The sequence below is a fragment of the Cibotium barometz genome, chromosome 13, assembly GCF_041138505.1.
Source record: "Cibotium barometz isolate CiBa-2024 chromosome 13, ASM4113850v1, whole genome shotgun sequence".
Lineage (NCBI taxonomy): Eukaryota > Viridiplantae > Streptophyta > Polypodiopsida > Cyatheales > Cibotiaceae > Cibotium > Cibotium barometz.
The window spans coordinates 38233690-38250140 of NC_141058.1; the positions used below are offsets into that span (position 1 = coordinate 38233690).

General features: G+C 35.7%; 1 protein-coding gene across 1 annotated transcript; it reads right to left on the reverse strand.

Annotated features, from left to right (window-relative positions):
* Window positions 1-9588: 9588 nt before the first annotated feature.
* On the reverse strand, window positions 9589-10141 carry LOC147632661 (copper transporter 5.1-like). The gene is made up of 2 exons (XM_086807031.1): window positions 10132-10141; window positions 9589-10013 (listed from the first exon to the last, which is right to left on the reverse strand). The coding sequence occupies exons 1-2, from the start codon at window positions 10139-10141 to the stop codon at window positions 9589-9591; spliced, it is 435 nt and encodes a 144-aa protein (XP_086663157.1).
* Between the last annotated feature and the right edge of the window lie 6310 nt (window positions 10142-16451).

Here is a 16451-nt window from a genome sequence, read left to right on the forward strand (position 1 = left end):
TAGAGACGAACTTACATGTGGTAGCTAGTGTTTGATTAGCAATGCGAATCAAGCATTTTTTTCTCGTTTCCTACGTGTATTTATTTATACATTTTGAGCATATTCTTGAATTCATGGCATTCAAAATATGTATTTATGAGTACCAAGGTCTTGGGTGTATGTCACATTATGAGTACCAAGGTCGTGGGTGAAATTTTAAGATACATGCATGAATATTTGTTATCACTCACCTAGTGAACGAAATAAATTACCCATCCCAAAAAAAATTAGAAAAATAAAATGAAATGTTAATTTTAATTTCTATTTCCAATAAAATTTAAAACATGACACTGCTTATGTTTTTCTCATGTCACTAATAGAATGGGTTCACCTAGCTTGTCAAAGGGTAGTAGATATTTTACAAGGTCATGTTTCTCTGAACCCAGATGATCATGTGAAAACATGGAGGTTGAAAGTCCAAGACCTAACCGTAAGCAAAAAAAAGATTGTGCAGGTACGTCAGAGTGAAGCAGGAGAAGGTTCATCTACTATTGCTCGGGGTTTGTTCAAGCTTGGAGAAGCCGACATTGAAGAGCAGACTCTTGTTAAAGAAGGGGAAGTAACAAAAGGAGGCAATAGAGAAGGTGAGGAAGGGAACATAGGTAAGAGAGAGAAGGGGAAGGTGATAGGGAAGAAGAGAAAGAAGGGGAAGGGGATGGGGATGGGAAAGGAGAGATGGAAGGAGTTAATATTGAAGGGGATGATGAAGCTCATGAAGGAGGGAGTGAAGAAGGTAACGAGGGGGATGAAGAAGAAACTACAGAAGGTGTTGAAGGGGGAAATCTCTTGAAGAATCAAGTGCTCAACAAGAAAGTGCACACGAGACAAATGTGCCAAAAAGTGCGGGTAAGAGGAAGATAGAGATATTTGGTAAGCTCTTGAAAACTAGTACACCTCAAGGTTTCCTAGAGAGAATTTTACGACACCACCTCTAAAAATCCCTCTATGTAGGCTCATTTCACAGAAGTAATGAGAAAACTAAGTCAATCAAGAGAGAAAACTCTATCAAGGTCTTTTATGAAGATGGGCAGTTACTTAGAAAGCAAGGGGTCATGCATGGAAGACTATGAATGATAGGTTTGGGCAACTCTTGAAAACAGATGCAAAGTGGGGTCCATATCTTAGGGGAAAATGATCCACATACTTGATGGAAACAATTTCCACAAAGCATTCATGAATTGCATCAAAAGAGGTGAGTATTATATTATAATTGTTTATGTCGATGATCAAATATTGTCTTTTACTTATTTATAATTATGTTCTTGATGCTTCAGAATACCAAAATGATTTGTCGATGCACTTCAATGTTTTTTGTGGTTTTGTTTCATTTGAGAACAATGATGTTGGGAAAATCTTGTTTTCTCTCACCCGATTGAACAAGTAAGAAATTTCTCTCTCCTTATTGAACTCATTTATTCTCTCATCTAATTGACCAATGTGCATTTTGGGTCGTTGATTGAAATGTTGTCTTATGTGGTAGGATCAATGAGTTTGGGTAGGTTCCCAACACATTTGGAGATAACCTTTTTCAGATTAGGAAACTTGGGGAATCAGACCTTACTACTCTTATTACTGAATTTGATGAAGAAGATAAGAAATGGATTGAAGCAGAGTTGAGCAAGATAGTTGATGCAAGAGGGAAAAAGGGTTGGTACAAGATTCCAATTCAAATACTCACACAACTTTTTTTTAAGGTAATTTCCTACTTGTAACTTGCTTTTCTAAAAATGTTAGATCACATATATGTCTTCCATTTGCAAAGTGAAAACATGAACTTACATTAATTGTTCTTGTTTTATTATATTATGTTTTCTATCAAAGGATGAAATGGAACAAAAAGTGGATGAAAAGACAAAGGGCATGGATGATGAGGCTAGACAAAAGGTCATAAGAGAGGTGGAGGTGTATAGAGGAAAAACATGGAAGTATGCGAGGCTTGCAGATCCTCGTCAATGGTGAGTGTTATCGGTGTGCTGTCCTTTTTTTGCCTTGGCATATGAGCCAAGCAAACACATTGCCACAAAGGAGAAATTGAACATGATGGCTGCTGCCTGCATTAAAGATGAAGAAAAATCCTTTCTTGTGTTGATACTTGACAATTCCCAATCTCTTATATGTACCTTGGAGTACTTACCTAATGACAAGAGGAAGATACGAGATTGGTTGCACATTTTTGTTTATTGGTTTCAAATTTCCATATTGGGGATATCTTTGTTGCATGACATATGTAATGCAGATAGAGTGAGGCTTCCTAATGACAGTGTGTACACATAGTATGTCATGACCAATCGAAGAAAGTACTTTAAAAATGTTTTCAAGACTCATCAAGGAAGCATTAGATTCAACAATGACATCGAGCATCAGCCCAGTGTTCACAAGGCTACACAACGTCCTATTTACAGCAGGTGAACCACTTCCTACATACTTCTTGACCTCTTAAATTAATCATTAATGACACCTATTGAAATAAGCTTATGTAATAAGTAGGTGGCTTCTTAAGCTTGTGATTGTGGGTTCACTTGAGAGCATACCTCCACTAGCAAACATATGGGCTTGCAATGATACACCATCATATACGTATGAAGACTTGCAATTGGGAAGAGTAAGTGTGTATCCTTTGAGTTCTTATAATACCATAGTCAACTATAACTTTTTGTTATTCTTGTTACACCTATACATAGGAGATCATTGTTCATGGTGGTTGGACATGGAAAAAAATATAGCAATAGATGAAGAGATGGATCTATATCAATAACATAAGTATGTATTACTTCTACGACCACAGCCTGAGATTATAGATGAGGTAAGTGAGAATCCTTTGTCTTTCGTGTGTTATAATATAATTACATGATGTAACATATATTTTGCATGTGTGTCATATATTTAGAATACTCCCATCATATCCCATGCCCAATCTACTGCATCGGCAACCATATTACTCACGCCACCTGTGAACTTAGGAAGAAAACTTGTAGAGTAGGCCTTGCAGGGGAGCAACAGGTAAGTAACACAAATAGGGAGTAGTAGTATTGGTGGAGAGGAAACTGAGAATGTTGGAGATCCACTAATAGACATTTTGGAACTAAAAGGTGAATTGACTCTCCATACATATCACAATGAAGATCCCTACTTGACCTAGCCATGCTAACATTTAAAATTTTGATAGGAATTATATTTGCCTTTAATGCAAGCATTGTAGATCTTGCTTTGGATGTTCAGAAATTGGAAGTAACCCTCCACCAGCATAAGTGGAATTATGGAAGCGTTGAATATAATTTGTACTATAGGCAAGGTAATTGGATGTTCAGAAATTGGAAGTAACCCTCCACCATCATAAGTGGAATTATGGAAGCGTTGAATATAATTTGTACTATAGGCAATGTAATTGGATGTTCAGAAATTGGAAGTAACCCTCCACCATCATAAGTGGAATTATGGAAGCATTGAATATAATTTGTACTATAGGCAAGGTAAAAGGGAAGATGGTGGATCATTGTGTTGAGCTAATATTTGGTTATTTCCCATTTCACTTTATTATAGAGGGTTGTTCCATAAATAAGATTCCATCTTGGAATAGGGTTGATGATAATCTATATACCTCTACCTTTAAATTTTCTGACTTTTATCTCCCTGATGCTAGCTTCTTTGCATGCCTATACACAATGGAGGAGGCTACAAAGGTGGAGCATTATGCCTCAATAATTCAAGGTTTTGTGCATCACTAGGTTGTGGGGGAAGAAAAAAGGGACTAATGGCAAAGGTAACCTTTCTACATAGAAGTCTATATAGAAGCTAATTTCATATAATACTTTGTTTTCATTGTCTTAATAAATGTATAGCACAAGTGACATGCCTTATCTTATTTGTATTTATACACTCTTCTTCACCAAAAAATGTATTCTTAATTCATAGTAATCAAGTTAAAGACTTGAAACTTGGAGGGGAACTTGATGTGGAGCATGAACTCATTCATGATATGTATGTATTTAGTTTCAATTATCTTTGTTTCAGTCAAGAATTTGTTTAATTTTGAATTCATTTTAACATGTATATACTTAGTTATCATTATCTTTATGTTCATCATGTTGTTTGATTTTGAATAATAATTTATTGAATCATCTGAGTTCCACTTGAAGATTTGGTCAAAAGAAAGGGCTCTTCTTGGAGAGGTGGTTGCCAGAGAGACCATAAGTTCTACAAGTATATCGTTTCATTGTTCAGCAAGCCTGGGGAAACTGTTGTGGATTTGTTCTCTGGAACTGGGACACTTGGCCTTGCAGAAGATGAACTGCAATGTGATAATGTTAGAGAAGGATGAGTGCATTTACGAGCGCCTATTAGAACCCTACTCTGCTAAGGTCATAAGTATTTCCAAGCTTAAGTAAAGTTATTCCCACTAATGTGCATTGAAATATAATTTCCTCTAACTAACATACATATTTATTTTATAGATTTAAAACAAATCCAAACAACCTAGAATACCATTGAGGTCTTCTTGTTTAGAACATCGTTCCATGTTTTGAGTCTTGTGTTTGTTTATTTAGATACAAAAGCTCCTCTTACACTTAGAGCTTCGAACATTATGGACATTATCTCAGTTTCAATATTGTAGACATTTGTTGATCAATCTAGGTTTCTTGCCTTTGTTTATTATGACTAAGAAGATGTTTTTACTATTACAGCTTCAGACATTATGGACATTATCTCAGTTTTGTTATTGTGGACATTTGTTATGATTTAAGTAGATTTACGATCTTAAACATTGCTTATTTATGAAGGTATTGTCAATAGTATTACATTTTATAACTTCATTTAATTTTACATTTTTCACATTGATGAGCAAAAAGTGGTACGTAGTTTGTCAATTAATTTGTTGAATTCACTATTAACTTTAGAATGTTGCTTAATACTTCTATTTGCATTGTCTCTTCTAGGCACTTCATGAAAGAGTGTAATCAATCACAAAACTCAAATATGCTCGCTCAATCATGCTCATAGACCTAAACCATTAAAAAGGGGAAATCTACTTGCTCAATTGTGCTCACTTTTTGGCCAACCCCATCCAACAAGTCTAAGAAAAATTAAAACTAGTGCTTGAATAAGTGGTTGAATATAAACCAATACAACCATTTGATCCAACTGCCTTAAAACAATTCTAAAACCCTTAGAGTGTCTTTTGACTTGATATAAAGTGCTTGAATAAGTGGTTGAATAAGTGCGTGAATAAGTGCTTGAATAAAGTGGTTAAATATAATCCAATACCAACACTTGAGCCATTCACCTTAAAACAATTCTAAAACCCCTTAGAGCATCTTAGGCTAACCTGATAGCCCCACCAAAATTGAACAGAGAGGATTTAGGTGGAAAAAAACTAATAAAGTCTCAAAAACCATCATAAAAAAATGCTCAAGGCCATGGGGTAGATAATGTTTACTTAGGTAATAAAAAACAATTGTGCTCCCTTGATATAAAAGAACTAGCTTTGAAGGAGGGCTAGAGTAAATTTTGTATACGTTTGAAGTTTTAAGCCCACCACCAAACAAATGTCATTAGGTAAGTACTCCAAGGTACATATAAGAGATTGGGAATTGTTAAGTATCAACACAAGAAAGGATTTTTCTTCATCTTTAATGCAGGCAGCAGCCATCATGTTCAATTTCTCCTTTGTGGCAATGTGTTTGCTTGGCTCATATGCCAAGGCAAAGAAAGGACAGCACACCGATAACACTCACCATTGTGACGAGGATCTGCAAGCCTCGCATACTTCCATGTTTTTCCTCTATACAACACCTCCACCTCTCTTATGACCTTTTGTCTAGCGTCATCATCCATGCCCTTTGTCTTTTCATCCACTTTTTGTTCCATTTCATCCTTTGATAGAAAACATAATATAATAAAACAAGAACAATTAACGTAAGTTCATGTTTTCACTTTGCAAATGGAAGACATATATGTGATCTAACATTTTTAGAAATACAAGTTACAAGTAGGAAATTACCTTGAAAAAAAGTTGTGTGAGTATTTAAATTGGAATCTTGTACCAACCCTTTTTCCCTCTTGCATCAACTATCTTGCTCAACTCTGCTTCAATCCATTTCTTATCTTCTTTATCAAATTTAGTAATAAGAGTAGTAAGGTCTAATTCCCCAAGTTTCCTAATCTAAAAAAGCTTATCTCCAAATGTATTGGAAACCTACCCAAACTCATTGATCCTACCACATAAGACAACATTTCAATCAACGACCCAAAATGCACATTGGTCAATTAGATGAGAGAATAAATAAGTTCAATAATAAGGAGAGAGAAATTTCTTACTTGTTCAATCGGGTGAGAGAAAACAAGATTTTCCCAACATCATTGTTCTCAAATGAAACAAAACCACAAAAAACATTGAAGTGCATCGACAAATCATTTGGTATTCTGCAGCATCAAGAACATAATTATAAATAAGTAAAAGACAAGATTTGATCATCGACATAAACAATTATAGTATAATACTCACCTCTTTTGATGCAATTCATGAATGCTTTGTGGAAATTGTTTCCATCAAGTATGTGGATCATTTTCCCCTAAGGTATGGACCCCACTTTGCATTTGTTTTCAAGAGTTGCCCAAACCTATCATTCATAGTCTTCCATGCATGACCCCTTGCTTTCCAAGTAACCGCCCATCTTCATAAAAGACCTTGATAGAGTTTTCTCTCTTGATTGACCAAGTTTTCTCATTGCTTCTGTCGAAATGAGACTATATAGAGAGATTTTGGAGGTGGTGTCGTAAAATTCTCTCTAGGAAACCTTGAGGTGTACTAGTTTTCAAGAGCTTACCAAATATCTCTATCTTCCTCTTACCCGCACTTTTTGGCACATTTGTCTCGTGTGCACTTTCTTGTTGAGCACTTGATTCTTCAAGAGATTTCCCCTTCAACACCTTCTGTAGTTTCTTCTTCATCCCCCTCGTTACCTTCTTCATCCCTCCTTCATGAGCTTCATCATCCCCTTCAATATTAACTCCTTCCATCTCTCCTTCCCCATCCCCATCCCCTTCCCCTTCTTTCTCTTCTTCCCTATCACCTTCCCCTTCTCTCTCTTACCTATGTTCCCTTCCTCACCTTCTCTATTGCCTCCTTTTGTTTCTTCCCCTTCTTTAACAAGAGGTTGCTCTTTAATGTCGGCTTCTCCAAGCTTGAACAAACCCCGAGCTATAGTAGATGAACCTTCTACTGCTTCACTCTTACGTACCTACACAATCTTTTTTTGCTTATAGTTAGGTCTTGGACTTTCAACCTCCATGTTTTCACATGATCATCTGGGTTCAGAGAAACATGACCTTGTAAAATATCTACTACCCTTTGACAAGCTAGGTGAACCCATTCTATTAGTGACATGAGAAAAACATAAGTAGTGTCATGTTTTAAATTTTATTGGAAATAAAAATTAAAATTAAAATTTCATTTTATTTTTCTAATTTTTTTGGGATGGGTAATTTATTTCGTTCACTAGGTGAGTGATAACAAATATTCATGCACGTATCTCAAAATTTCAGCCACGACCTTGGTACTCATAATGTGACGTACACCCAAGACCTTGGTACTCATAAATACATATTTTGAATGCCATGAATTCAAGAATATGCTCAAAATATATAAATAAATACACGTACGAAACGAGAAAAAAATGCTCGATTCGCATTGCTAATCAAACACTAGCTACCACATGTAAGTTTGTCTCCCACTATCTATGTGAAGCCTCTGTCTCCAGCTACAATGTAAGTTACTCAGTTATATGTTTTTGAATTAATTCTTCCTCTATCTATGTGAAGTCTTTGTCTCTAATTGATTTCAAAAAACCTATGTGAATCGAACAATCTTTGTGTTTTTAAAGTCCTTCTATCTTATTTAAGTTTCATGTGATTAGGCCCCTAGTTTGATTATCATTTAGCAATCATCTATTGAAGCTGATCAATCTCTCTAGATTGAATCACATCAAAAAGATGGGCTCGTTAACTCACAAAATATTTATAATGAAAAACAAGTCAGAGAGTAAGCAACTTTAAGAAGCCCCCTTAACTTCCATGGAGTGATCAAAATCATAATAATTCCCATCCACCATGGATGGGATATAATCTTGCATGCATCACGGTCTCGTGTTTGTAGACATGGAGTTTTATTTGTGTGTCAAGAATAGCACAATTTTTTGGTCACAATGCAAGCATGCAGATGGTTTCATGGTCTTGTGTGGAGCACCATGTGTACTCTGAGATGGAATGGAAGGATTCTCATGTTCTTGACGAAGGGATTTAATCTTGTGCATTGTAAGGATGAAGTGACATGGTTGTTCATAGATAGCTCAATCTATGCAAAAGGAAGATGGCATAGTTGTGCAATTTTGTGTGATTATGATCATAGAGTGTGGTCTCATGGTGCATCGCGTGATTGAAGTGGAATGATTGTCATTTTTATTGCACAAACTTTGAGATGTACATCTTGAGAAGAAAGGCGATAGAGTGAAGATGAATTGAAGCTTGTATGGTAGCCTTTGAGGATATTGTCAAAAGGATGAGGATATTATCAAGAAGACAAAGGGTAAGACGAGAAGACATCCTTAGAGAGTGCCTCGATATTGCCCATGCCATTTATAAAAAACAATGGGCTATGTATTGGTGGGTGCAGCACTCACAATAGAAACTAGGGAGTAAGGTTAAAATCAGCATCAACCATACCTAGCGGACAATGCCACAGTCAGCACAGTGAAGGTGGGCATAGAAGTAATTCTAAGAGAACCATGTAGTTGCATGGTCCTATAGGCCATCCAACAATGGCATGGGCCAATGATTGAGCCGATGTCATATGACCGATTGTAGGACTCCCAGTTCTAAGGACACCATAGACATTTGACTCACAACACCACATACATGTAAGTCGAAACACGTGATCACAAGAGAAACACTCTTTAAGCTTAAGCATACTCATTAAATTACTCCTCAACTTGATTGCTATAGTAGCAACATTGTATCAATGAAAATCATCATGATCTCAAGAAATTATTTTAAGGTTGGATATGAATGGTTACCGTGGTTGCATGTTACCCCCCAAACCCATTTTCCTTCCTAAAACTCCAAGCTGTTCCACAAACTCTCTCCCTATGAGAACCTCAGTTGTTCCATAGATGATGTCCTTCAATAGCTTCAACTTCTACAGTGGGGGTAGCTTCTAGTGCTACTGCTAGCAAATATACAATTTCAGTTCGGAGTTTGTCCTCCTTGATCCCCTTGCCCTTGAGAACATTCACAAGAGCATTTCGATCAACACTTCCTCACCCAAGCATATAATCCTCTAGGTTATAGTATTCATCTAAAGACCTTACGTTGATTTCCCCTAAGAAAGCAGTGGTAATGTTTGTGTGCTTTTCTATCATCTTTTTCCTCTCAATCAACTATGGGAGAGAGTTTAAAGCACTTCATATCAACTCAAAGCGTGCCTACCATAAGTCCATGACTTATCTAGCCATGGGGTTCAATCGCGCTCATGGCGAGATAAGCCATGGAACCAAGCTATTGGACATTGGGTTTGGATGACATGACGGGGCTGACATGAAGAGTCTCAGTGCGATTGAACACCATGGCCAGATAAGCCATGGAACCAAGCCGTTGAACATTGGGTTTGGACATGATGGCTAGCATGAGGAGGTAGCCGATGGCGAATCTAACACCAAGGAGGGCAGAGTCGAGGAGCTTTATGGTGGGTGAGAGCAAGAATTTCCTGGCCATTAGCAAGAGGAGGGGCTTTGCATCAAAATTATGGGATTTATATTCTGAAGAGGACGTTGCTCTCTGCGGGGCGACGGCGGGCCGAGAAGCCCTCCCGCTCGCAAGATACTTGTAGAAGACGGAGATGACGAAGAGGGCAAGCAGCGAGAAAGTGTAGTCACCCCATGTGGAGGTCTTCCAACCGTTGAAGAGAATGGTGGCCGGAGAACCTACATGAAATTAGACCAACTAGCCTTGCCGAATCATCTTTTTTTTTCTTGATAGAGATCATGCCAATCAGTTGATGCTACTCCACTCCAAGCTCAACTCACCTGGGAGGTGGTTCACCTAGTGACATAGAACCTTGGTTTTCATCAACCACGGTAAGTGGGAACTATATAGTATGTGTGTGTGTGTGTGTATTAGGTACAACAAACAACAAGCCCTTCTAGATATTTCTAGAATTATTTTTAGTTTTACCAAAATAGTATAACTTTGCAAGATATTAGGTACAACAAACAACAAGCCCTTTTCAATAGTATTTCTAGAATTATTTTCAGTTTTACCAAAATAGTATAACTTTGCAAGTACTTATAGTAGGTGATGTACTCTACAACAGGATAACCATCTTAAGATGATGGTCTTTACAAGTACTTATAGTAGGTGATGTACTCTACAACAGGATAACCATCTTAAGATGATGGTCTTTACCCCTTTTTGATTTGTTGGTCTACTCTTATAAAAGTCCATATCTTTGTAAAAGGTATGCCATAGTAGTATTTTATGGAAAAACTTTGCATCATTATGAATGATTGCTTTGTTAAACTATTAGTCTTTTTTATAGGAGTACTCTAAAATTTGTCTTACGAAAAAGCCTCTAACATCATTTTGAATGATGGCTTGTGTTCTCCTTTTTACTTTGTTGGACTTTGTTGAAATGATGTGCCTTTATATAAGGTATAACATAGTGTTGTTCCAAACTTTTTGCTAAGGAAAAAACCTTCCCATGATTGTAAATGAAGCCTTATATACTTGTAGTCGAATGGACTCAATAATGATTCTAAAAGGTTCCGTGTGGATTTTATAGGCAGGATATAGAGATGTTTTTTCCTAACTTTCAATGTCTCCCATTAGTGTTTCTAAAGTTTTCCTAAATTAAGGTTAAAACCATAGTGTTTCTAAAGTTTTCCTAAATTAATTATTATAGATACCTGAGAAAAATTTAATTACTAGAAAGTAGTGAATATGATACTATATAGAGATACTTCTGTAAATAAATAAACTATGTATATATATTAATTTTTTATTAGATTCCTATTTAATTAAATAAATACACACATATACATAATAATACTTATAAATTATTGATGTCTTATTAAAATAAATTATTATAAATATCGATAATGGTTAAGTAATTTAAATACATAAATATATATATAAACATACATTAGTATTATAAATTATTGATATCTTATTAAAATAAATTAATATATATATTAAAACTTATAAACTGTTAAAAAATATCAAAAAATATACATACATATATATACACATATATTTATTCATGTAAACATATATGTGTACTTATTTCTTGTTAAATAAAAAATATTTGAATAAATCATAAGAAAATATTATTTTTTATTTAAAGATTAAATTACTATTCACATAAAATAGATTTTTTTATCATTATTGATAAATATTAGTTTTGAATTAAAATAGCAAAACTTATTTTGATAGTTTTTACTGAATAACATTAATAGATTAATGATTTCTTTACTATTTTCATTTTGATATCTTATAAACCTCACAAATATTATTGATTAGTTATATATGCGATGATATATAACTAATCAATAATATTTGTGAGGTTTATAAGATATCAAAATGAAAATCATAAAGAAATCATTAATCTATTAATGTTGTAAGTGTGCAAAGGTTTTCTTGGGAAATGTTGGAGTAACTTTTATTAAAGTTCCTTTCATGGATGGAAAGGTTGCACCTTCGCATAAAACACTGCAAGAAAAGCTTAATTGCAATCATGATGCGGTGTTAGAGGTATTGATTGAAATGGATGGGGTTTATCAAGCTCTTTGTCCAACCCCTGTCTATAAAGGGATTGGCAGGAAACATTTCATACTTGAATGTAGTTTATCTTTCTACTTTTTAGCAAGAGTAGATCAAAGCAACCCAGATTCTTCTAGGTCATACTGCAACACCAATGTAACACAACAAAGTGGGGGTTTCAACTCTCCAATGTGAGTAGTACTTCCTTTTTCTTTCTATAATAAAGTGAAAATTTTGACTTTTTGTGCCATAGAAGTTTTGATAGAGTGATTTTCTTTCACATAGTAATTGACGAGGAAGTTAGACAAGAAGGATCATGTGATGAAAACATTATCCTGGATATTGAAGCAAAGACTATATTTCAAGAACCAATGTCAGCATTCCAAATAACTCGGACTCTTCCCTGTACTGATCTCCTTAGAAAGTTGGTGGAAGAATGTGAATACAAGGGTGAAGTGATTGATTTACCCAAGCTTTGTGTCGAGAATTCTATTTATTAATTGATAAATGGAAAAGGGATGGAGGGAATGGAATAGAAGTACGATGTAAATGTATGGACAAAACTACAGACATAAACCAAATCCAACAAAACATTTATTCTAAGAAAAACCTTTTAGTGGTGAAACCTATCAGTGTATGAATGAAAGATGTTTGTTCCTTGCCCGTTCAAAGGTTCCAAATAGACTTTATTGGAAAGGGAAACTATTGAAGTCTCGTCCAAAGGGACATTTGGTAATGGGTAGTTTTGGGAACCTTGAGTGCTTCTTTTGTAAGCATGTTCCTATGTGTGTGGGGATATGGTCAGTGTGTGTGTACTACTTTATTCCCAAAGACTCTTCCCACAATAGACTATTTATATAGTGGGGGATGCATACACATGAGGTACCAAAGGGGATGTGTAGAGAAGCTTTGAGAAACACTTTGATCATGTTCATAGAATTAAGGAATGACATACAATTGCCGCACATGTGTATGACCCCTTGTGAGTAGTTTCATTTTTAGCAGCCTTCACTGATCAATAGTTTCCTTGCACACTTCTTTCATATTTTAATTTTATTTTCAATGTCCAAATAGTTCCCTTGCACACTTCTCTCATGTTTTAATTTTATTTTCAGTATCCAAGGGTTGTTAACAATTCCACACGTGAGTTCAAGGAAGAAGATGAAGAGGCACAGGTCTTATTATGGGAGAATCTAAATTTAGTTATGATTGAGCAATGAGGGAAGCCAACAAATTTGTGTGGATTTATGGCTAATGAGGTAGGAGTCAATTGGAATGCTATTCGTAGGGTTTACAACAATGGCAAAAAGATGGTTGGAAAAGAACGCTCATGCCTTTTTCATTGGAGAGATAGCCTAAATGTTCATACCAATAAATATATTTTCTCACAGTATAGAGAGGTGCACATTGCAATGTGTGAAAAGTGGAGGACATGCAAGACAAAAGATGATGCTCTTGTACAGTTCAAAAAAAATCATACTTGGTGGTGGGCAACACGTAAAGCTGCAAATAAGAAGATTTCAAAAATTGATATAGCTGGCAGTTGGTGGCATTTTAGAGTAGGACGCTAGGGACACTTTCTCGTACAGGTGCATAAAAGCTCTTTATTATCTGTAAGATATATGCTTTCTTCTTAAGACGAGATCGTGTCAGAACCTAATAATCATGTGTGTGTGCAAGTGTGTGTGCAAGGTGGGGATCCCATAATCAATACATTGGTGCCCAAGACTAATCTATCAAAATTAAAACATGGGAGTTGGCTAGCAGGAGAGGGATATAAGCACAAAATTAGCCTCTATGATGCTTGTGTCACAGATATGATAAATGCAATCTTGCAATGCAATAAATAAATAGCTTTCATGGAGGTAAAATACATTAGTAGTGGACCTGATCGTCAAATGCTAATAGATAGAACCTTGTCAAGGCAAAAGACCACACCATCTCTTAGAGCCACTTCATGAATAGTTAGTGATGCAGTGATGGGAACTCCAATGTTTACAGATGGGATAAAACTCAAGGGGGAGAAGAATACTATTTGAGCAAAGAGACCTCTTCATCAAGGATAAGAGGAAAATGCTGCTAATTGTAGTGATAGACCAGAATTTATCTATGTGATGACAGTAGACCGGGTGGACGTTGTAAAGGCAAATGATACAACAATAGACTTGGAGCATGATACAAACAAACAGCTTGTAGAAATGGAAAAAGAAATTCATGATACAAAGTGGGAAATTAGGAGAGTTCCAAAGACAAGCAGGGTAAAGTGCCATCATTGGGCAAAGGGTCGTAAATGTGATGTGCAGTTGTGAGGTGGGATGTCTCTCCTTGTTTTTCAAGTGACTGTCAGTTGTCCCAATGGACAAAAGATAAGATGTGCTATTTCTGCAATAATGATGTGAGGCATACATGGAAGATTCAAACACTAGTTTTACATCCACCCCCCAGTGTTCCTGATGTATGGCCCATTGCAAAGGGCACCTCCTTGAAAATTGGGGAAGCACAAAAGCTTATTTGTGCAAGTTTTGATATTTGTATTTCACTTAGGGTGTATCTGTGGAGCGAGCATGAGTTAGCGAGTAGATTAGGTTATTGACAAGTTACCAGTGCATGAGTGAGGGTGAGCCAAAAGATGTATGGATATGTACAAATGTAGTAATTAATCATAAAGGAATACTAAACTACCTATATTTACTAACATCAAATAACAAGTTGATCATGAACTGACAAGCAATGTACAAATAATACAACATAAAAAATATACTAGTGGTAATACTGAGGCAAGAACAAGTAACATTATACTGCTAGTTTTTAGGAAAATCTGAGACACATGGCATTTCATGATAACTTCAAAAAGTTAAAATTTCTACCGCATGGAGATGCCTATGCTAGTATTTCTACCACGTGGAGATGCCTATGTTGATATTTCTACCATCACAAAATAGTGTTATGCTATGTATTCCTGGTCTACCAAAAAGGACTGCAACATAAAAGGAGGCAAAGGAACTCTGGCCTAATGTGAAGTGGAAGGGTATCTCCTTACAGCTTTTGTGAGCATGCCCTTCAAAACATGTTGATCTATTTTTCCTTGATGGATGTGCATATTGTTATTCACATCTTGCCCACATCAAAAACACAAAATATATATACTTGTAAGCAAGATATGTCTTCTTGTTGTTTATCCTTTCCATAAATGCACCACACGAATAGGAGGGTTGTTTCTGTATTATATAACTCTTCAAATGGTGGCATCCTCTTCTTATCGGCATCCTTTGTTTTCAGATAGAACATTTCTTAGACACCATCCTTTTATACGATTCATCCAATGATCTATCCTTTTATACGATTCAGCCAATGATCTATGCTTTCATGTCCAATGCTTGTTAAATCTGTTTAAATGCAGCTTTAGATATACCTCTTCTATACGGAAACTTATGGCTTTTTTTTCCCAAGAAGGTCATTGTCACCGTGTGAAGGTGTGGATGTTGGGATATCCTCAAGTGAAAGGACTAGCTTTTGTTTCTATTTCAAACTGAGATTTCTTTACAAGTTTAGGGTATCCTCTCAAGCCATTAGGGATTTAGGGTTGGTCCATTAGAGCCTTTATTTAGTGCACAAGTGAGATAGATCATGATTCGTGTGACATTGACAATAGTTGAAGTATGGGCCTAAACTATGGACACTTTGTGTATGCTTATGACAGCATATAGTGCTTTAACACTCATCTATCTGATTTGAGCACTTTCTCCCTTAGGTTGAAGCACCTTATAAGTTTCCAAACTGGTTATGCTTTTGGCTAGTAGGTTATCTACTAGATTAAGTGCCTAAACTATGGACACTTTGTGTATGCTTATGACAGCATATAGTGCTTTAACACTCATCTACCTGATTTGAGCACTTTCTCCCTTAGGTTGAAGCACCTTATAAGTTTCCAAACTGGTTATGCTTTTGGCTAGTAGGTTATCTACTAGATTAAGTGCCTCTTTACTGCATCCTTTAAAGAATGTATACCTTGACCCATAGATATGGCCATGAAGTCTTTTACTCTTCAATTACCAAGAGAAATCTTGATATGAGGGAGTCATTATCAAGCCTCTCTCTCACACTGCATCTTAGTTGAAGATACCTACTTCCCTATAAGATTCTTCTCTATATCTGTCATTGCGTGTGCAAATTGAGTTTAAAAGTTTTATAATGTGAAAGATTTGAGTTTTCTCTTGTATACACCGCACAATGTATCCACGTAACAAGTGCTAAGTGGCTAGAGAATGGAAGAAATTTTTTTAAACATACGTAATAACCTTAGGTCATCACCTTAAATTATTATTATTCTATCATTTAACCTAAGGTTAATTTTGCCTTTTTTCCCTCAAAAAATAATGAATGAGCATAGTTGTGTAGAATAAAATAGTTAGCACTTGTGACCACTCCTCTTTCCTCAATAATACCAATGGAGAATAATTAAAATGTTAAGAATAATTAAGCTTCAAAAAATTTAAAATAAAATTCTAGCTAGCAAGAGAAGGTAAATTCATAGTATGTTTATTGTTTGGTAGATGTAGGAGGAAGCTAAATTTAACATTTAAATGGAGAAAGTTGTATAGGGA